General features: G+C 51.9%; 1 protein-coding gene across 9 annotated transcripts in view; it reads right to left on the bottom strand.

The window, feature by feature from the left end:
• Positions 1-1,451: 1,451 nt before the first annotated feature.
• Positions 1,452-22,848, bottom strand: part of Ank1 (ankyrin 1) — a 178,917-nt gene continuing 157,520 nt past the window's right edge. For 3 of the 9 annotated variants that reach the window (XM_021219247.1, XM_021219252.1, XM_021219250.1), the window contains 6 exons: positions 19,732-20,269; positions 16,528-16,804; positions 11,860-11,943; positions 10,908-10,970; positions 10,467-10,591; positions 1,452-3,654 (listed from right to left, as the gene is read on the bottom strand). In XM_021219247.1, coding sequence (XP_021074906.1) covers positions 10,493-10,591; positions 10,908-10,970; positions 11,860-11,943; positions 16,528-16,804; positions 19,732-20,269 — 1,061 coding nt within the window. In that variant the 3' untranslated portion in view covers positions 1,452-3,654; positions 10,467-10,492. Of the gene's footprint in view, positions 3,655-10,466; positions 10,592-10,907; positions 10,971-11,859; positions 11,944-12,584; positions 13,108-16,527; positions 16,805-19,731; positions 20,270-22,848 lie in introns of those variants that run through there. The other 6 variants (XM_021219253.1, XM_021219254.1, XM_029532290.1 and 3 more) reach the window with 6 other exon arrangements.

Genomic DNA, 22,848 nt, shown 5'->3' with positions numbered 1-22,848 from the left:
TGTGTGTGTGTGTGTGTGTGTGTGTGTGTGTCTGTGTGTGTGTGTGTGTGTGTGTGTGTGTCCATCCATCAAAGAAGTCTAGAAAAGAATGTTGAATCCCTTGGGGCTGGAGTTACAGGCAATTATGAGCCCCTCAGCTTGGGTGACAGGAACCAAACTGAGATTTCTTGGTGCCATCTCTTCAGCCTGAGGGGTGGGGAAAATTGTTTTGTTTTTATTTTTATTTTTCCACCATCCAAAAAAAAGGGCTGTGTTTTGGGGAGTCAACTTCTAATTTATAACAAGTTTTACTTTCAAAACCAAACCAACAGGCCAACATGGTGTAATTCACCCTGGAGGACTTAGGTACACCGCTGAGCAAGGAGTGAGCCTGCTCTCTGTGGGATTCTCTTCCCCCATCCTCAGGACCCGGCTTGGTTTTTTTGGAGTGGTTTCAGCCACTAAGCCATCAACAGGCATGGGTTCTGTTTTCTTTAATCACCTCTTTACAGGTTGCCTTCAACTGATTTTAGTTCTCAGCGACTCTCTGAGAAGTTCTTTTTCTCCAGTCTCTATTAACTTTTGGTTAATGGCCCCCTCTTCTGTGTATCTCTGTTCATTTTTGGCTGTCTGGACTGAGACCCCCCCACCCCCGAAAAAGTTAGTAACTTTTGTTTTTGTTTTTTGGGTTTTTGTTTGTTTGTTTTTAGGTAGTAACAGTTTATGTTAGGTTTATGTTAGACCAGGTCATGTGTCAACTATTCCAGATTCCCAGACCTGCCACCCAACCAAGGCAGTTGTGGTTCTGGAAGTGTTTTAAAGACCCTCTGGGGGAAATACAAATGCAGGGGCAAGGGTGAGAGTTGCTGGACTTAAAGCGCCCAAGACACTGGCTGGGGCTGAGGAGCACCAGCAATGTTAGGGACAAAGATTGGGTCACTCCATAATAATGAGACGTTAGGAAGGTCATTTGCCGCTATAGCTGATGAGGGGGCGTTTGTGTGGTAACCTCAAGTGACAAATGCCAGAGGCTGCGGAAACTGTTTCCTCTCTTCATCTGTCAAAGGAGGAAGCAACACACCAGCCACTGATTCAGGACCCCAGCTTTGCATAAAGTGTTAGAAACTAATTCGAACAGGAACCACTTGCCATCTCAGCGAGGGCAGAACTCTGACACCACCACCCCCAGCCCCCACCCCCGTGAGTGTCAGAAGCCTGCCTGTTCTCAGGTTCTCTAGCTTGTAGGGTCCTGCTCCCCTTCTCGTGTCGTGATAGCCAGGTGGTCAGCTTTTTCTGGGATGGTACTGATTATGGGGCTTTCCCGGATCTGGGCGTTGGTGGACCCCCTTCTTGGAGCAGAAGGGTCTTCTGATGCGACTCAATAGACCCCATCCCACCCCAAACCAGGCAATCTATACTGCCCAGCACCTCGAACTCCCAAAGATGAGCCAATAAGAAGCGATGGAGACCAGTGCCATGAGTCCGTTTCTTTATTAATTTGACATTTGTTTAGCTGGTGTAGGGCGAATGGTCTATACATCAGAGTAGGGTGGGCTGGTCTCTCTCAGTAACAGAGCATGTGAGAGAGCCAAGACATAGTTCATTTTTTTTTTCATAACAATTAAAAAAATCAAGGTCATTTCAAAACTTCTAAAAAGCGTCTAAGGTGCAGACTGCAGCATTCTCTAGGCATCAAGTGGAGACCCCAAACTCCTCCTAAAACAGCTCCTACTAGCAACGGGAGCGCGCAGCCATGCCGCCGAGGGCGGGGGCGGCGTGCCAAGCAGCCAAGCCAGACCGAGCGGAGGGTGCCAAAGCGGAGTCGGGCCGCGCAGGGCGCTAAGAGCCGCTACTGGGCGGAGGGTGCGGGGCGAGGCGGGGCGACCCCGCGCCCGTGCTCGCCCGCCCTCCCGGGGCCGCCGCCCCTCCCCCCACCCCCAGGAAAGCCAGCCGCGCCCATGGACCACAGCATCCCCCAACCCGCGCACCGGCCCGGGGCTAGAGCGCGCGCGGGCTGGGGTCCCCGGGAGGGCCTCCAGGGCGTGGGGGTACGGGCATGGAGGGGCGTCTGTGCTACTTGGAAGGTTTTTATTGTGTCCCGACGACACCCCGAGGAGCGGCAGGCGAGGAAGGTGACCGCCGTCCACCAGTGGCTCTGGGAGAGCGAGAAGAGCCTGCCAGTCTCTCTCTTGGCCCTAGGGGGCGCCGCCCGGGCATGGCGGAGCCGGATTGTGCTGATTCGGGCCTCCTTCTGCAGGAGACTCTAGTGTGACGTTAAGGCTCTTCCCTGAGGGCTCCAAGGCAAGACCAGCCAGTTGAGGGTTCCCTTCCTGGCCTGGCCCTGAGTCTAGATAGAAGAGGGTCTCTCCTCAGCCTCCTGGTCAGCAGTTCCATCCTGCTCCTGCTCTCCTTGCGCTGGGCCCATGGTCAGAGCCAGGCACTTAGCCGACCAGCCCGAGCCCAGTTGTCTGTGTCAGGACCTCCAGCCTGCGGCCACCTGCACTTCAAGCACCAAGTTGGCTCTGGAAGACCTCAGGATGGTCTGACCTAGGAACTGGCAGGTACATTCACAGCCCTACCCGCTTCCTCTTTCGGTGAAAGACAGCCTTTAGCTCCTCCCACTGCCTGGAGAAGTCCTCCGGAGCTGAGCTCCGTAGGGCTTTGTACATACTGCTAACGTGTTTCTATTGGTTTGCATAGTATTTATTGTTTTCATATACACAAGGCTGATTACTGTACAGTTTACACTTTGAACACAGACTATTATAGAAGTACGTGACGATTTAGAAAACCTCTTCCTCTATTGAACATGCTGGTGCAATCCTCGGACAGCCACAGGCCCTTCCCCCGTAGAGAACTTTGAGATAGGACCCTGGCTCCCTCTGAGCCCTACAGCCAAGCCTAGGGGCTCCTTGCCTCAGATCTTAAATTTCTAACACAAGGAACCCCGAATGCACTCTCAAGGTGATGATTTCCCACTGGAAGATGAGTAATACCGAAACTGAGAGACAACATAAAAAAAAAAAAAAGAAATCCAGTTTATCCAGACAGCGTCAAAGGTCACAGTAAAACCAGTGTAGACTGAGGGGGAGACCTGTGCATGTGCACCTGTGTCACGTCATTCTGAGAAGAGCTGTCCCTCCATGGGGGTGGGGTGGTGAGGGGTGAGGTGGGGGAAGTGTTACAAGTGGCATGTGGTGTGTGCAGGTACAACAAGGATGTAGGACAATGGGCTAAACTGATTTCACGTCGTTTCCGGTTTCCTCGGTCCAGAAAGATCATGTGTATTTCTTACAAATGAGGTTGAAGTCAAAAAAAAAATCAAAACAAAAAGCAAACAAACGGATCAACCATCCCGGCCACAGTAAAGCCCTTATTATTCGTGTCTGCACCGGTGTGCTCTTTGGGGCTTGTTATCCTCTCCCTTCTCTCGCGGCCTTTGTCCTGATTCCCACAGAGATCCATAGTCGCTAGAGGCGGGACTGGAGACCGTAGGTCATGCCAGGTCTACAGCCAGTCATTCATGCGAATAGGAGACTAAAGGAAACTCCTTACAGAGGTCATGCCGGGGAGCTCAGAACACGTGCGACCCTTCAGTAGCCCTCTGGTCCAGGTCTCCTCCCGTGTGCATGACTGAGTGTGTGGAGTTCAGGGTTTGGGTGTTGAGGTGTGATCCTGCAGGGCACAGAAAGAAGGAGTCACTCGAGAGCTCTGTGCTTCCATCCAGGGCAAGCCACCAGGAGAAGTAGTGTCCCCAAGCAAAGCGGTAAGCTGAGACTGTAGTAGCAGAGGCTAGCCCAGAATACCACCCGCCCTTCTTTGATGTCTACCCAGATGTTTCAGCTCACTAGCTGCCCAGCCTCCACTGTTTAATGTAGAGTAGATGAGCTCTCAGCAGCCTTCCATAGGGGACAGGGAAGGTACTGTGTTGCCAGGAGGCTAGAAGGGGGAGGGGATCTTGTGCTTAGAAAGTGGCTTTTTCCCCCCCCCCTGGGACAGGCCCTGTGCTGAGAAAAAGGCGAGGCTAGGCAGACATGCTCAGTTCAGGTGGGCCTACAGCATGGATGTCTGCTCTGTGCCCACCCTGGACAAGATCACTGGTTTCAGGAAGTCATGACCTTGAATTCCATAGACCCTTACTGTCAATTATCTCTGGGTCCCATTTTTTGCACGCCTAATGATGGACTAACTTTGTGATGAAGAGAGCTCTTAAGGAAGGTACAACCTCTCTGGAATAATACATCTCAAGCTGGGAAGCAGCAGCTTTGCACTCGAAGGCCAAACCTGACAGTCTGGGATTCTCCGCAAGACATCATTCTGCCCCTAGGGCTGCCTGCTGTGAGGCCGGCCTTCTTCCTCTTTTCTTAAAAAAAAATCTCTGTGTCTGTCTCTCTGTCTGTGTCTGTCTCTGTGCCTCTCTGTGTTTCTCTCTCTCTCTCTCTGTCTCTGTCTCTGTCTCTCTCTCTCTCTGCGACAGAGTCTTGTTATGCAGCTCACGCTAGCCTGAAACTTACAACCTCCTGACTCTGCGTCCCAGGTGCTGGGATTTTAGGAATGCACCATCACACACAAATAACTTCATATCATCCAGCAAGCACCAACGATTCTATCAATAGGCACCTAGGAGCTGGTGGAGAAGAAATATTTTTGTGGGTTTTGTTTTTGTTTTTGTTTTTGTTTTTTGTTCTGTTTTGTTTTTGAGACAGGGACTCCTCTTTAATCCAGTCTGGCCCAGAACTCATTGCCTATCACAGATTGGCTCTGACTTCATGGCAATCCTCCAGTCTCAGCATCCTGAGTGATGGGGGTGACAGGTGTGATCTACCATGCCTGGCTGGGAAGGCCATTGAGATGAAGAGAGTTGACGGTGCTCTGGGAAGAGGCATAAAGGTTGGAAGTCATTCTGAGGCAGAGCTGTTCCCAGGCATAGAGCTGTCCCAAGCTCTACAGGTGACAGAGCCGTGGGTATATTGGGCACAACCAACATGATTCATCTCCATGGTTCGGGGGGGGGGGGGTGTTGTGCAGTGCCAAATGTCCTGCCTGCAGCTGCGAAGATGAAAAGTCAGGCATTCTTCCTGGGTAGAAGAGAGCTGCTGCTTGAGAGGTGAGATTCTGCCCCTCCTGGGCTACCTTCTCCTCTAATCCCATTGCTAGGCTGTGTGCTCATATATCCCCCACCCACGTTGCCATCCTCTCTTCTCAACTGTTCCCGCCTCAAACTTGCCCTCCACTTCAGGCTGTCCCTTCCCATTGGCTAAGAGACACATAAAGAGAGGCGGGTCAAGAGCAGGAATTCTGAAGTCAGACTGTTCAGGTTTGAACCCTGCTTCTGTCGTTACTAGCTGCCTAGCTTTGGTCAATGTACCTGCTTCTGTTGTTACTAGCTTTGGTCAATGTACTCGGCTGCTCTTCAGCTCGGTTTGCCCTGCTTGTGAGATGGGGCCGCAGCAGGACCCATCACTGTGATGTGCGGATGTGCTGAGACAGGTCTGTGGAGGACGGAGGGGTCAGGGAGCATCCAGCTGGACTTGGGAGTATCTGGCTCTTGGAAAGTGCCACACCTAACTTGTTTTTCTAACCAGCTTCACAGTTGCTCTTGGCTGGATCATGAGCACTGGAGGGTGGGAGCCCCTTCTCTGAATTCCCTACAGTACCTACCCTGGAATTAAGCATTCCTCAGAGAGACAACATAAAAGCTGAGATTCTAGATACACAGGACGAGTTCCCACCTGCTTACGGCCAGGTCTTAAGGGAGGAGGGCTCAAGCCTCAGAGATCACTCCGGAGTAAGGACCCCTCCCCCCCACGTTTTTTTTTTTTTTTGGAGGTGGGTGGTAACAGACACAGGTCCAGCTGGAGCAGCTGGCAGAGCAGGGGTGGAGTAACAGGAGCCTTCAGGCTACAGCCAGGATTTCTCCGTGACACCAGTGACACCAGGCCTCCTCCCTAAGCCACTCTCTGAAAAAGTCTCATCCTCTCAAAGCTTAGGAGATGCCACTCCAAAGTGCTCAGAGCCCCTTCGCCTTCGCAGCCAGGATCCTGCTTTTCTCTCCACGCTCGGGCACCTGACCCCACATCTATGCCTGTGACTCTCACTAGTGTCCCTTTGCTTCCGACTCTGATGTCCTCCAAGTGGCTGGATAGGATAACAGATTCTAGCTTGAGACAAAGCGAAATAAAACATGTCTTCCTACTTCCTCCCACTGAAATGCTAGATTTTTCAAAATAGTCTATCGTCAGAACTAATGGAAGTCTTTGAACCACATGGTTTGCGTGGAAAGTATTCTCTAAAAAGGAAAACGGACAGAGAGGCCCAGGGCTTCTCCTTCCTCAGCTCCTTGGAGAGTCCTGGAGGGAACAGCCACGCACACACAGAGGGTATCAAGAACTAGTACCCTTCCCAGCAGACTCCTGGCACCCCCCAGGGCTGCACCATGGCTGATGCTCCGGGACCCTTAGCTGTGTAGTTTTCCCAGCAGTCCTGGTGCCTTAACACTCAGGCACAGTACAAGACCCGCCAGCGCCAATGAGCCTTGACCACTCAGACAGCAAACAGCAATTTTCTGGCTTCTCCACTCTTTGGGACTTTCCAGTGCAAGGGGAGACTGGCAGGATCAGAACAAGACTCAGCAATGCCTTGCTTGCCAGAGTGTCGAGTCCTCTAAACAAATGCGGCTCATCCTCCACTTTAGCCTGCTTTTAGATATGATACGTGTACTATGCTAGACGACTTGAGAGGAATTTGAGGAGAAGGGTCAACGTCCGGCATAACAACTTGACTTTCAATATGCATATAATCCCGGGGACGGCACAGTGAAGGAGACTGAGATCCTGAATTTTAACTGAGCAGGACTGCAGCTGAGAACAGCAGCTCAGTCTCTCGCAGGCGTCCAAGCTTCTATGCCGCGGCCCCTGGGAGTCCGTATCATCTTATCGGGATATGGACTATTACACCCGAGAAAGAGCACTGTCCACCCTCACACTCTGTAAAGCCCTTCCTCAAAAATAAGAGCATCTGTTACCACACAGCAGCTCACACAGGGACGTGCTGGCATCATCGCTATGCGTGGGAGGAAATCCTGAGGGGTAGGAAGGTCAACTGACTTGCCCTGAGTCACACTACAAACAAAACCTGTCACTGATGGGATGCCAGAGTGCATACACCTTTATTTACTCCTCACTACACGACACCACCTCTCATAGTTACTATTTGCGCCCCCCTCCCCCGCTCCCCTGCCACACCCATGCTGTGGCTGGAACCTGGGGTTTCAGGCAGGCCGAGCATGTGCTCTGCCACTGAGCCACACCCTGTTCTGCACACATGTTTGATTGATAAGTAACACATATCCAGGGGAGACTATCTCCATCTTTCTTTAAGGCATATGAAACTGGGGATAGTTGAATGACTTAAGGTCATACCATTTGGGACCAGAACAGGGGGAGTCTTGAGTCTGGACTCCAAGGCTAGTTTTTACACTTGGAAACATATAAGATGCTTTTCATTATTCACAGCAGTTCTGGTCTATGAAGTATGAGCGTGGGATTAGCAAATACTGAATCACTGCTCCCAAGGGACATGCAAGGTCACACTTTCCTCAGCCAGCGACTCCATCAGCATGCTGCGTGTGTATTTCTGTTTGAGGGCGGCACATCACATGCATGCGGGCCATTCACCCATGCTCACCCCATTGCCATCAACACCAGAGCCCCACAGAAGCCTTAGAACTCATCTTCCCTGGACAGACAGAACCTCAACTCAAACAGTGAAATAAATGCCGAAGAACTTGGAAATGCACTGTGTCATTAATAGATTAAAAATAAAGGGTGGCATGAGAACCAGGACAAGGTGAATCTGGGGGTGGCACATGCCAGTCACCCCGTGGTCACCCTTGTCTGTGTGTCTGGGAATGACCGAGCTCATTTTGGATTTCAAGAAACGTTAAGGGCGTAGGCAAATCAGAAGAGGAATGACAAGGATCGGCTGGACTGCTTGCTGGAAGGGGGTAGGGGCAGTGGTGGTGGGGATGGAGCCTGAAGTCCCTTGGTAACTTCTTGCTGAGGATGGAGCACTCTTGCTGGTCAGATCTGGTCAGGAGCCTGCCACTGAACACTCTTCTGCCCAGTCACTACCCCAGTCACCCACCATCTGCCTTTTGTTGGCAGAGGCTCAGTACTGTCCGAGCCAGGCAGCTCAGAATTCCTGACTCCTAAGCTCATGAGGTCTGGTGGCAAATATCTGCCTCCCTCCTTTTCTCCCTTTCTCTCTCTCTCTCTCTCTCTCTCTCTCTCTCTCTCTCTCTCTCTCTNTNTNNNGNNGTGTGTGTGTGTGTGTGTGTGTGTGTAAGTGTGTTGTATCTGTGTGTTTGTGTATATGTGGTGTGTGTGTATATGTGAGTGTGTATGTGGTATGTATGTGTGTTTGTGTGGTATGTATGTATGTATGTGTGTAGTGTGTATATGTGTGTTGTGTGTATATGTGTAGTGTGTGTGTGTATTTAGTGTATTTACTGTTTGTGTATGTTTGTGATGTGTGGTGTGTGTGTAGTATGTATGTGTGTGGTGTGTTGTGTGTGTNTGTGTGTTGTGTGTGTATGTGGTATGTTGTGTGTGTATGTAGTGTGTGTGTGTGTTGTGTTGTGTGTGTATGTAGTGTGTGTGTATGTGGTATGTTGTGTGTGTATGTAGTGTGTGTGTGTATGTGGTATGTTGTGTGTGTATGTAGTGTGTGTGTATGTGTGTGTGTATGTGTGTGTGTGTTGTGTTGTGTGTGTATGTAGTGTGTGTGTATGTGGTATGTTGTGTGTGTATGTAGTGTGTGTGTGTATGTGTATGTATGTAGTGTATGTGTGTGTATGTGGTATGTTGTGTGTGTATGTAGTGTGTGTGTGTGTGTGTGTGTGTGTGTGTGTGTGTGTGTGTGGTGTGTTGGGGCAGGGGCATGCCGGCTACAGCAAGTTAATGAAACGTTCTGCTTCTCCTCTGCCCTTCAGCTGCCTTGCTGCTGCTGCCTCCTGTTGAGGCCCTGGGTAAAGTCTCAGCCAATCAGCACAAGTGCAAGTCCGGCTGCCACTGTGAGAAACACAGGGCCGAAGAAAACATTCTCCCTCCCTCCCTCCTTTAAAAATGACTCAAACCTTTGGGTCATTTCCAGGCCAGGATCAAGAGCGAATCTTGGCCTTTAAATCAGCAAACAGGCAGGACCCTCCTGGCAGTGCTGGGGTTAACACTGTGACCTCCTTAGAGCTGCTGAGGAGTCAGGGCTAATTTTACTCTCCTATCGGGCTCTGCCAAGCCTCATATTGTCCAAGTGCTGAGATATGTTGGGAAGCATCAAGTCAGCACTTCTGCCGGCCCAGGAGGCTGCGCGGGCCCTGCTTTTTGCAGAAGGCAGAAAACCAGTGACTGCTGGCTGCTTGGCTCTGGAGCTGGGCCCTGAGAGTTCAGGGGGTGGGTGGGGGAAGGGGCAATAACCCAGTTAGTGCTGTGCATGGGGCAGAGGGCTGTGATGCTTGTTCCCCGCTGTCTCCCACCCTGACGCATCCTGTACTGAGCTGCCCCGAGCTGAGCACCGTGAAGGACCTCGGGGCAGCTCAGTACAGGACCCCTCAGGGAGGGCGAGATCAGAGCTGGCTGCCGGCTGGCTCTCAGGCACTGCAGCCTGCTGAAGATCTTCGTTGCGTAGGCTGGCCCATCCATCCTTAGCCCCTCGCCCTGACGCACACCCCTCACACACTAGTACAGCCGTTAGCCACGAAGACCTCCCTCACTTTCACTTCCTCTACCTATGCCTTGGGTCTGCTAACTTAGTTTCTTCTCAGACATCAAGCGAGCAACCTTGTTCTCAGAACAGTAAGAGAATTATAGCTATGGCAGGTTAGGACTCCAGTGAGCCTTAAGGTTTACGTCTGGTGTGCTTTCTAACCACGCGTAGTGAGGTAGGCTCTGCTCTGTTCTGAGCACACTTCAAAGCGCTATTTTCACATTATACTGGGACAGCCAGGCATGGGGGTGCATGCCTTTAATTCCAGCACAGAGGCAGTTGGATCTCTGTGGGTTCGAGGCCAGCCTGGTCTATATAGCAAGTTCCAGAACAGCCAGGGTTATATAGAGAGACTCTGTTTATATAGAGAGACTCAGTTACTCTGTTTGTAACTAAATTGCACAGGGACTGAAGGTGTGGCTCAGAATGCCTATCTCTGGTCCCACCCCCTAACACAGCCAAAGAAGACAAAGGAAAAGATAAACAAGCAAAATAAACCCAAGCTCCCGATCTGTGGTGCTCTCCCGCAGGCTGGTGCCAACGGAGGGGCGCCAGCCTGAAGAGGATGTGGAGGGGCAGGGGCAGCGGCTGGTTTGAGGAGTGGGATTCTGAGAGTCTGGTTGTAGCTCTGAACTGAGCTAGTGCAAGGATTGGGGTGGGTGGGGAGCGACAAGCAGCTACCTCATCAAAGACCATGCCAGACAGGACGAGAAGGCCACTGTTACCTCCCAAGGGGCTACTTGAGGAGAGGTCACTGTTTGCCCCTTTTCAGGCTGGCCCGCTTCACTATTTGAGCTCCCTTCCTGCCCTCTATCAGGTCCGGCTGGAGTCCACTCCCTCTCAGCTCCACCTGGAGACAGCGTCGGAGACAGAAAAGTAGGAAATCACACAGGCAGATGAGCAAGCTTGGGCAGGAAGTGAAAAGGGTCAGGACAGGGAGGAGGAGGAGAAGGAGGAGGAGGAGATGGAGGTTGGAACACCATCCATCCGCCAGAAAGGTAGCCAGGGGCAGCATTGCAACCTGAGGCAAAGTAGAGGTGAGGCGGAGGTGAACTTGCTGCGGCCTCCAGGGGCCTGCAGCGCCTCGGTACCTTTGTAAGTTTCATAAAGGACTCAATATCCGCTTCCAGGTCCCCAGGGTCTGCCAGGGGTCCCTCAACAATCACCTCCTCGTGCTGCTGGGTGTCGATGGCGCCAGAGTCTACCTGTCGGACGACTTTGCGAACGATCTGGAAAAAGAGGGGAAGAGAAGGAGGGCTGGTCAAGTCTTCAGGACAACATCTGCAAAAAACAAGGCCCCCCCCCACCTCCTACCCCCAGCAGAGGCACCAGGAGGAGAGGCCATGGCTTCCTGTCCCCTGGAGCCAAGAAGCCTTTCTCTGCTGTCACCTATGGGGAATGTCAGTGGAGCTTGGACCAGGGAGCATGATGGCCTGCAGAGCTCCATCAACCATTGGCTTGGCTGAACGCAGTGCTGCCTCAGCCTCTGCCATCCCACTCTGCTCCTTAGGAAGCTCGGTCTGGCTATTGTGCCTCTCCAGTGCCTAAGGACAGAGGCAGGCAACCCTTTTTATCTATGTGTGTCCACTCTACTCACCTGTGTCCATTTATCCAGAATGGGAGGTGAACATAAAACATGGCTTAGGCCCTTAGGGAGGGGCAAGAACAGACAGGGGCCGTCATTCCCCATGTGAACAGTGGCCCTAGTGAGTGGCACACACGCATGCCATGTCCTGCTCTCTCCCATTGCCTCATGGGGCAATGTCCACTGGGCAGCATGAGCTTATCATGTGGAGGAATGCTACCAGTTTGATGAGTTCCTACAGCCCTTCTTGGGGAGCCCCCCAGAACAGGTCTCTGTTTTCTAACAGCTCATTCCAGGGCCAGGCTTCACAGGACTAGGGCTGTGTGTTTCATGGGAGCTGGTCCTTCTGGAATTGGGCAGCTGGAACTCTTCATGCTGAGTTAAGCTTTAAGGTGGCGAGGCCCTCATTGTCCCATTTGCGGAGGACCCAAAGGTCTCGGCTCCCCTGAGTTACTCCGAATACCAAGAAGCTGCTCTAAGCTGAACCCCTCTGCCTTTCTGCTTTCGACTCACCCAGTCTCTCCTCAATTTACCTTCTTGGTAACAATGTTGCCCTGTTCATCTGTGAATTGTTCCTCCGTCACCTGCTCTCCTGGAATATTCCGAAGCTCATCCCCCTGGGATTAGAAGAAGGGAAAGACCCAGACTGGTAAGTGGGATTTTCCTTATAAGAGCAGAAGAGGAGGAGGAGACTCAAGGGAGCGGCAGCAGCAGCCGCACCCAGTCAATCCCGAAGCTTAGTCAAACATCTCTCGGCCAAACATGGGCTCCCACGATCTCCCGGCACCACATTGGGTCATGAACCCTGAGACAGGCTGGAGCCAGGACCCACAGGAGCTTTGTGTGTCTGTTCATTGCAATGGCAACAATACGGGGTGATCATACAAGTTCCCGAAGCTCCCCCCCCCCAGAAGTAAGGGAGGGAATGACACAGACATCACAGCCCTGGAGGAGTCCTGAGTTCCGAAGTTGGCTGTACCACAGAATAAGAGCAGACATCCTAAGTCCCAGAGCTGAGCTTCTGCCTCTACCCACTGCCGGGTACTGGGGCAGTTCTGAGCAGGTTCCACATGTGGCTATGCCTCCCGGCAGACTGCAGCAACCAAAGAGGCCTCCCTGCCCTTATATGCTTGTCATATCTCCTGACTTGAGTTGGTATTCTCTCAGCATCACCATGCATGCACCACAGAGTCCCCCTCAGACTGTCCTCTGGCATCCGAGGTCCGGCCCCGCTACCCTGCCGCTTGCCTGGGGTTACCTTCAGGAAGACCCGTCGGCGGACCACTCGGGTAGAGATGGTCTCCTCGTCATCGCTCAGGCCCTCGCTCTCCCCCAGCTCCTTGTCCAGTTCCTGGTGGATGTGCTTGAGCACAAAGCACAGGGAACCCTTGACAATATGCATCACATTCTGACAGCTAACCAGGAAGAAACCTAGCAACACCAGCGTGACCAGGAGCTGCGTGATGAAGGTCCACATCCTCCTCTCCTCACCAGCCTGGCCCTCCAGGGACCGGGGACACCAGGGGCCCAGCTGCTGTGGAGATCCGGTTTCTCATTCTCTTCTTGGACTCCTGAAGTCCCCAGCCAGCCCTTCCATTCTGTCTCTTTAACCTCTTTTCTCTTTATCTCCTGTTTATTCTAAACGGGAGACCAAACGGTCTCTCCCGCGCGACTCTCTTAGCTGGGACGTGGTGACCCAAATGTCCTTCCTGCCAAACGGCCCAGGATCTCTCCTCACACCCCAGAGGACGTCAGCCTTCTATAATTTTAGTAATTTTAGCTCTCAAGCCAGCTGCTAGAGCTGTCCAACTGGGATGAGGGGAGACAGCAGGTGCTGTATCTTGGGCTCAGGAAGCACATGTCAAAGTGACCGTAGAGAGGGAAACTGGGATTGTCTACGGGTGCCAGAGGGAAAGTCTCTCATTCAGGGACTCCATAAAACAAGGTGTCCCAAGAACGTGGCCACATTTTGTGTCTCTGTGGGCAGCTGTTGTAGTGATGAGAATGATATGGGCCAGGTCTGGACCCCAAAATGCCCAGGAAAGCTAGGAATTTGTTAAAAAAAAAAAAAAACAAACAAACAACCGAACCCAGGAGTGGGTGAGGGTGAGCAATTTGTTCAGACATAGTCAAGTGAAGAGGTAGCTGCTGGGCCACTGTGATTCTTGTTGGCGTAGAAGTGGTGTTTATTCCAGGCCTATCTCAAAGGCTCTCCTCATGCTGGGGTGGGGAGGCTCACAGTATAGGACTCTCTCACAGCACACATGTGCTCAGAGGACAGATTCACAAATGCAATCCTGGGAGCAGCTGAGGATTTCACAGTCTGGATCAGGCCAATAACCTCTGAGCGTTACCCGCCCCAGCGTGAAGAACACAACCTAGGGACCCAGCAAACTAATGCTACAGATCACCACTATGGGGGCTCAGGAAGTCGCTCATCTGTTCCGGGGCCTCAGTTTTCTTCCGCACGAGACAGGAATCTCTGTGTCTTCCTGGGTGCTCTGTAGTATGCTGTGTGGCTCCCACAGGGCCGGCGAGCACAACCACTGTGAGTTACAAGGGCAGGGACTACCCAGTGTGCCCCGCCCTGCAGGCACCCGTTCCACATCACAGGTTAACGCGTCCACCGTCCCACCAAGTTAGCTAGGGTCTCTAGTTTCCCCCATTTTAGCTTAAGGTCATAGGTTATGGAGTCATGGTAGAATGTTTACATGAGAAGATTAAGTAGGTGAAAGAGATCTCACACTTCTGCCACTCCCAAAGAGCTTCATGTCAGTAGGAAACGCTTGGAAGTATAAAATCCCTGTAGCATACAAAAACCTGTAAGTCGCAAAAGGACCTTTCGTTCTAGCTGAGCTAGGAAGAATCTAGGGTTGGGAGGGTGAGAGTGGTGGCGGTAGAATGTAACAGAGACAGAACGATTTGTAGAACATGTCTGAAGCCCTGTGTGGTTGATCCTAGCATGTACACAGACACACAGACACACCGACACACACACACGCACACGCACGCGCACGCGTGCACACGCACACATGCACACGCACACACGTGCATGCACACACGCACACACACTCACGCACACACACGCATGCACACACACGCACGTGCGCACGCGCACACACACACACACACACACACACACACACACACACGCGCGCGCGCGCGCGCACGTGCGCGTGCGCATGCACGGGAGTTCAACTTCGGATGTTTCCCGTTTCCACCCAGTTCCTAGAAGAACCTAGGTTATGGTTATTAAGATTCACACTATGACTCCCAGTGACAAAGAGGTCTAATGAACGTGGGTGGATGAGAGCTTAGCAAACTGTTTCTCTCAAAGGGCTCATTGTCATCCCTGGGGGCCTATCAGAATCCTCTGGCGGGACCCACAACGCTGAGACAGTGGCACCTCCATTTCTAAGCGGTTGTGTGACACTGCACACTCGTTCTGGCCACAAGAATATGGGACCAGGAACCAAGAGGTCTGGACACTCCCAGCTCTAGTTAGTCATGTGACCGTTAGCCTCTTCCTATGCTAATTGAGGGGTCAAACACGCACCCTAAATCTGGAAGCAGTCTTTCTATGCTATCCTCTGCTCCTCAGCTTCTCTCCCCCACGGGGGCGGGGGGCAGAGATAGCAGCATGAAGGACTGTGCCTGGCTTTTTCTCCGGGCATTCAGAGCAGTCCTAGTGACCGTCACCGGTGCTTGGGCGGAGCTTCGATCCTTGGGTGAAACGGGAATAGGTATCGGGCCTGTGGTTAAAAGATGACAGGCTGCTTAACTTGTGGCCAGCATGCACACTTGGCAGATTGGTTTCCTAAACCAATCAAACTCTGTGTGACTTAGAGCAGCGTCTCAGGAGCACTGGGGAGCCAGAGGTTTGGGAGTTACCAAAAGTGAAGAAGAGAGAGAAAGGATAGAGCGAGGGAGGGTGAGGTGGGGATGAGTGATGCTGGCTGAAGAAGCTGCACTAGGTAAGGGACACAGGTCACCTCTGCCGTATACATGCCCATTACAGAATGGTAAGAACGCACACTCAGCAAGAAGAACGCCCAGGCGATCCGTGTTCACAAGGTGCCTGGCGTTTGTTCAAAGTGATAGGTGGGGAGAGAGGAGGAGGGTGCCCATGCAGGTGAAACGAGACTGGTCCTGACTGAATGGCTGTGGGACCGGAGAGTGGAGAAGGAGGGTGGGAGGGAAGACAACAAAAGGCAAAACCAAAGAGAAGCAGGGGTGGGGGTGGGGGGGAAGGTCAAAGGAGGGAGAGAAGGGGACAGGATGGCTAGAGGGAGAGACCCAGAATGGCACCCTGGAGGGAAGGGAGCTATTGCTACCCTCCCACCTCAGAACCCAGAAGCCACCCAGAGTGCAGAAGTCCAGGGGAGTGCTGGGGGTCCCCGTTCACTCTTCTATCACCAATGGGGACACGGGGGTTCCTTAACACAGCAGCTGGAGTGTGGTCACTGGAGTTCTTAACACACGCTTCTCTCAGCCCTGTGTTCTTCCTAGACTGTGATGGACACAGCCAGGAGCACATGGTGTACATCTGCCATCTCAACACTCTAGAGGCTGGGGCACCCCCACGCTACATAGTGTGTGTCTAAGCCAAAACCGAAGCACAAGACAAGACAAAAAGCCAGAATGGACGAAGCAAGCACGTGGGAAGCCATGGATTTGTGTCACCTAGACTTTCCCCAAATCCCACTGCACAAGCAAGGCCTGTGGCACGCCTGTGGCATTAGTAGTAGGGAGTGTGAGTGTGGGTACCCTGCAGCTGTAGGAAGGGGTGCTGATCACTGTGGAATGAGCCCTTCCCTTCCAAAGGAGAAGTCAAGATGGCTGAAGGGTAGACAGTGACATCACCACCACTAAACATGCTTGGCTCAGGGCCTGAGTTCTGAGCTTCGGAAACTAGAAAGAATAAGAGGTTCTGAAGGATGGCTCAGCAGGTGACGGCGTGTGGGGTCCAAGCCTGGTGACTTGGGTCCAACCACCAGAATCTATGTAAAGGTGGAAGGAAAGGAAGGACTCTAAAGAGTTGTCTTCTGACCTCTACATACATGATGTGGCACACATGCCTACCCCTACATCATGTGTATACACACACACACACACACACACACACACACACACACACAATCCACGCTAAATAAAGACAAACACATAAAAGAACAAGCGAGGTGCCCCTCGGTGGCTCTCACCTGCACCTCTTGAGAGAAGGCGCTCTCAGGTGCCCACAGGGTTGGTTCCTTGCCAGCCTTGGGGCTGCCAGTCTCAGGTGGCCCCCTCTGCACATGCTCCCTGGTAGACACCAGCACCTGCTCGTATTCCTGAAGTGCGCCGGGCTCCGGCCCTTGGATGGTGGTGATCCTTCTCTGGAATGAGTGTGGGCCTTGTGTGACCTCCTCTTGCCAGGAGCTTTGTGTGGCTTCTTGTGGGTGTGTCGCTGTGGAACCCTGTTTATCCCAGTCCAGTGTTCTGGGGTCCAGGACAGGTGACAGGTGGCCAGGGAGACAGAAAGGACAGCAGGTCACTTGCAGTCTCAGCCTCTCTTGTCCCCTCTCCTCACTGTCCTTGGCTTATCGGGGATACAGTCTGTAGTGTCCTCTAACCCCGAGGCCTGGGACACTGAGTGGCCCGTGAAGATGCACATGTGGCCCATCTGTGCTTCGAGGAGGAGAGGCCACGGACACCAGCATCCCCCCCCCCTTTGTGTGACTTCCTCCCTTCTCCAGAGCAATTTCCTCACAGCAATGACCAAGTCACTGGGTTCCCCATGCCCATTACCTCCTATCCTCCAGACCGGGACATTTATCTTTCTCTGCTACCTTCCAGCTCATTCACACGGCAAAGTGACCTCATCTTGTAACCTCTTCCCCTCTGCATGTGCTCTTTGGTGGATTCCAGAATGCCCTGTGCCTAGCTTCCCCTTCCTCTCAGGCACTCCTCTGGAGCCCCTGTTAGCCCGTCCTAACTTCCAGCACCCCAGGGTTCAGATCCACATGTATGACTGTCCTGCCTTCCTCATGGCTTCCCCATGGTCATTCTGCAGTTCCAGTGTTGCTCATCAGCGAGGGACACTTGGTCCCCAGTGTCCCTTAGCTTTCTTTTACCCTCCATGCTATTATCAGCCAACAAACCATTCTGCTTAGACTTTGGAGGTACACCTGAAACTCAGCTACTCTCTCAGCGCTGCCTCCTGGCCCCCAACGCCATCATTTATCCCTGATGCTCCTGGTCACCAGCAGGCTCTCCTCTGGGCAAAGGCCTCCACCAGTGACCCTCTGCCTCACTCAGAGGCAGCTACAGGCTTTGGGGGACCCCACCGCCTAACATGTCAAGCCCAGTTCTCTTCCTGGCCTCATCTTCTCTGCTCTGTCCCAGAAGCAATGACCTTCTCATTGTCACTAGTGTAAGAAGCCAGACATGATCTACCCGACAGCTTATGCCCTGAGGGCTGCTTTCCTCTATACCTGTGGCTCACCCTGCTGTTTTGTTGGACAGTCACCCACTCAGGCCCTTCTGTGTCACCTCACCTGTAATTCTGGCCACAGCCCTTTCCACATACAGCCCCATCTCATGCCCCGACTCCCGGTAAGTAGTTTGCCTCTCCACTTATCACCTTACCCAGCAAACTTTCTGTCGGTAGTTTATTTTTTACCTTCTTATTTAAGAATTCCTATTTTTTTCCATTCTCATGCTTATGTGTTGCGCATGTGTTTGTTTGCACGTGTGGACACACATGTGTATGGGTGCTCATGCATGTGTGTGCACGTGCCCGTTAGAGGCCCGAGATCGGTGCTGAGTACCACCCTCCCTTGCTCTTTCTCTGCACTCACTGAGGCAGGGTCTTTCTATCACACAGTTCGCTGATATGGAGGGTTTTCCCAGCTGGCTGTGGGATCTCCGAGTCTCCGCCTTCTTCTGAGACACAGCCGTGCAAGATCTGTGTGGGTTCTGGGGAGTCCATCTCTATTCCTCATTGTTGTGCAGCTAACTCTTAAGTGTTAAGCTATCTTCCTAGCCTCCAAAATCTCAATTTTCGTTACAATTACCCCTTAACATCCACGAGAAACTGGTTCTGTGACCCCTGTGGGTATCAAGATGCTTGCATGTTCCAGTTTCTTCTGCGAAATGGTACGGCATTGCGTGGAACCCACTCACACCCTCTTTCATGTTTTCTATCATCTGGAGAGCACTTCTCGTCTCTAATAGGATGGAAATGCTATACAAATGGCTGCTATACTGCATTGTTAAAGGTACAGCAAGAAATATCTGTACCTGTTGAGTGTAGCTGCCATATAGAGTTGAAGCCATGACTTTGGAAACGATGATTATGAAGCCATGGTGACTTCAAAGGGCAGCTACCACTCTGATTATATTTACAGTATCTTGTTGCTTGTCAGTTTCCCCATTAGAACCCTCTTGCCGGCAGATATTTCTGTTTTCTTTGTTGCCTTTTTATAGGAGACTGGCACACAGTAAATGCTCAGTAAACATGGTTAATGAGTGAGTGAGTGGACTACACCTGTCCATACTAGATGCTGATCATACAGCGAGGAAATGATACAGCCAGGTCACAACCTGCCTTCAGCGAGCCTGCTGCTCTAGCAGAGAGGTGCCCAGCAGACAGGAAGTGCTGAATAGCTGCCTGCTGAGTGAGTGGCCACACCAGTGCCACAGGCATTTCACCATGACCCTCACGACTCAGTCTGTTCGAGGCTTCCCACTAATCAAAGGATGTTTTTTTAGGAAGTGACATGAATTCTTGGCCAACTCCTTATGCAAACACTTCCTCCCTCACGGAGGACCCTAGGGCTAGCCAGGAAAGGCTTCAGAAGAAAGAAGAGAGCTGGTTCCTGGCCTCACCAGTCCCAAGCTCCTGATGAGCCTGAGGTGTGTCCTGCTTGCTCCAACCACATGAGCCACTACGCATTACAGAGAACTCATAAAGCTAAACTATCCAAGAAAGGGTCTCTACACCAGTGCAGGGGCAGAGACACTCAACCCACGTCTGCACTCCTCTCTGCTAGCTCTGAACCTTTGTCTATACTCAGCACAGTGCTGGGTCAGTCAGTGTCTGCAGAGATACAGGACCCTGGTGTCAAGAACCCAATAGCGCTAAGCCCCAGCACCATGGTACAGCTGCAACTCTGACAGTACATCTACTAGGCTCACGGTACCGTGTCCCAAACCCTCTCTGCATTTCTCCTGCTGGCTCCAACTGGCAGGAAACTGGCCTTTGAGGTTCACGGCTCCTTTTTCTAATGGCTGGTGGCGTCAGAGGCATTCATGTTTAGAATGCAGGATGAACAGCAGTATCCAAACTTTCTGCCTGCGCCCAGTGCCAGGATAGCTGGCCCCATAGCCCAGGAAGACAGACGAGACCCACATAACATCCTTACCTGGCCTGGCTTCTGTCCAGCACCTGCCTCACTGAGGGTGAGTCTGTGATTCGGGCGTGAACTCGCTGCTGGCCTGCAACAAGAGACACTTCAGTCTCCGTGTCCTGCTCTGTGCCTGAGACTTCCTGCCTCTTCTTTTCTGACCTCTGACCTTCCTCCTGACCTAGCAAATCTGCCAGGCCGTTTGTGGCATCTGAATCCACTGTGTCGTCCTCCACCAGGTCCTGAGAGCCCAGCTCCGGGCCCTGCGTGTCCTCTGAGTGTGCCCCCTCCAACTTCCACTCTGGTATGGCGTCAGAATCCTCGGCCTTGCTGCACTCCAGAGAGGAGTCCTCAGCAGTGACCAGGGAGGGTGTGAGGCCCGCAGACCACACCTGCATGTCAGACATCTCCAGCATGGTGTCATGCTCTGTAGCCGCCAGGGGGATGGCGTCTATGACGGCCACTTCGTTCCAGTACTGGTCTGCACACAGTGGAGAGGGAAGAGCGTACTGCAGGGAGGCAGGGGACAGCAGCTCGTCCTGCAGCGAGGAGTAACCTGGAAGGGCAGACAGAGGGCAACATGCTCCGGAAGCCGTTCCTGTCCCACGCGCTCACGTGCAGGACCACACACACGTACACCACACAGGCACGGCCACAGAGAGGCATGCACATTCAGGGCAGGGGCTTTCCAAGCTCCAAGTCCAAAGCTCAGGCCTTGTGGCTAATGCCGGGACACCCTGGCAAGAGAAACAAGGCTCTGACCTGGATGGGGGTGGGAGTGGGGCAGCCAAGGGGGGGGGTGAGGATAGAGAAGGGGGCTCCTTTGCTGGAGGGCAAAGAAACACGATTGGAATTTATTCTTATCCAGCTCAGAGCACTAGATAAAGAAGGCTTTATCCAGAGGACTTGTGCTCCGATCTGCCCTGATGGATCAGATGAGAACCCCAGTCTCTGCGGCTGGCGGAGTAGGGGGTGCTCTAGGCTCAGTCTTTCGAGTCCTGTTAGGAATGTACCTTGTGGGGGAGAGTGCAGCCCACCCAGGATCAGGGTCAGTAACAAGGCTGCCCTGGAGGGGGTCTGACAGGGTACACTGGACATCCACAGACCTCAGTGCGGTGGTCAAGTGGGAAACAGGCTTCTGGTTTGGCATGAAGTGACTTTTCCTCAAGGTGCATATTGGTCCCAGAAACTCTGAATGATCTACAGTGGCACAGGTGAGGGTTCTAAGGGGTCAAAAATGGCGCAAGGTCAGAGGGCACCGTGGGTTCCAGCACACCTGCCCGCAGCGCTTCATCCATAGGCCCTGAGCTACCACCCAGCTCTGCTTCAGCGGGGACCCAGTACAGCTTGAGGTCAGCGGCTTGCTCCTGTGCCGGTTCTTTGCTTTGCAAATGAGTCCTTGACAGTGCGTGCACAGCCTTGACCTTGGCTCCCTGGTGTTCAGACATGACTATGAGTGGACCAAGAGGCGTATCTGCACATGGGGAGTTTGTGTGTTGGGTGGTCTTCAGTGTTCCCTCAGAGGTGCTCTAGCCCTCCTCTGCATCCCGGAGTCAAAAAGAGGTCCTTTCCTTTTTTCAGGAGAGTAGGTGCCAATCTAGAGACAGACTTTTCTATCTGGCACAATGTGTCTGAGGACCTGGTATGTGCCTACAACTGTTAAAGATCTAGGAGAAACAAAGGGTGTATGTGTGTGTGGGGGGCGCGCATGCATATGTGTAAGTGTGCGAGTGTGCGAGCATGCATATGTGTTTAAGTGTGTATATGTATATATGTATGTGCGTGTATATGTATGTGTGTATGTGCATGTGTGTAAGTGTGTGAGAGTGTGTATATATGTATGTGCGTGTATGTGTAAGTGTGTAAGTGTGTAAGTGTGTATATATGTGTGTGTGTATATGTGTGTGCATGTGTGTGTAAGTGTGTGAGTGTGTATGTGTGTGTATGTGTGCACGTGTTTATATATGCGTGTGTGTGTATATGTATGTGTATGTGTAACTGTGTGAGTGTGAGTGTGTATATGTGTGTGCAAGTCTGTGTGTGTAAGTCTGTGTGTGTGAGTGTGCATGTGTATGTGTGTATGTGTGTATGTGTGCATGTGTGTGTAAGTGTGTGAGTGTGCATGTATATGTGTGTGTGTGAGTGTGTATATGTGTGTGCGTGCATGTGTGTGTAAGTGTGTGAGTGTATGTGTAGGCATTTGGATGCACGTGTATAACAAGGTAGGGCTACAGTGTTTAGGGGCCCTCCATTGTCTAGTACCCCAAGTCTTATGTCCAAACCTCTCAGTCAGCCAGCCCCTTCCCAGTACCCACAGTCTCTAAGCCAGGCCTCTAGTCTCACACTCTAGGTCTTCATTCTTATCCTTTATGGCCTAGCTAGCTGAGTGGCTCTCAGCTCTGGGCACTGGCTCTCCCATGCTCTCTGTGTCTAGCAGCTAGCTATGTCTCTCCTGAATCCTTACTCCTCCTCGTGCTCAGCCAAAACATATTCACCAATGTTCCATTCTATGGCAGGCACTGTGCTAAAGGGCTGGGAGATGCATGCACACACACACACGGAGACAGGGTCTCTTTTAAACACTGCTTCTAGTGGGGGTCTCCTGGCAAGTGCTTTCAGCCTTTGCATGTCTGGAAGAATCTTTATTTTTGCTTTAATTTTGTTTCTAACTTTGTTTTTCTTATACAGGGTCTCATTATGTACATGCTGACCAGGAATTTGCTATATAAATTAAACTGTGCTGGAACTCGAGGCCAACTTTCTGCCTTTTCCTTCTAAATGCTGCGATTGCAGGCATGCACACAAATTTGTTTCTTCCCCTTTCTTCTCTCCTTACAACATAGTCCATGTTGGTTTCCAACATGCTATGTAGCTCATGTTGGCTTTGAAATTTCCTCCTCCTCCTCCTCCTCCTCCTCTTCCTCTTCCTCCTCCTCTTCCTCTTCTTCATCCTATTCTGAGATGGAGTCTCAACCATGTAGCCCTGACTGGTCTGGAACTCGGTTTATAAACCAGGCTGGGCTTAAACACACAGAGATCTGCCTGTCTTGAGCACTGAGATTGAAAGCATTGACATTCATATATGTATATATATATATATATATATATATATATATATATATATATATATATTTT

This window comes from Mus pahari, chromosome 19 (assembly GCF_900095145.1).
Source record: "Mus pahari chromosome 19, PAHARI_EIJ_v1.1, whole genome shotgun sequence".
NCBI classification, from domain to species: Eukaryota; Metazoa; Chordata; class Mammalia; order Rodentia; family Muridae; genus Mus; species Mus pahari.
Note: the sequence above shows the minus strand (reverse complement) of the source record. Positions and strands in the feature narration are given on the sequence as shown.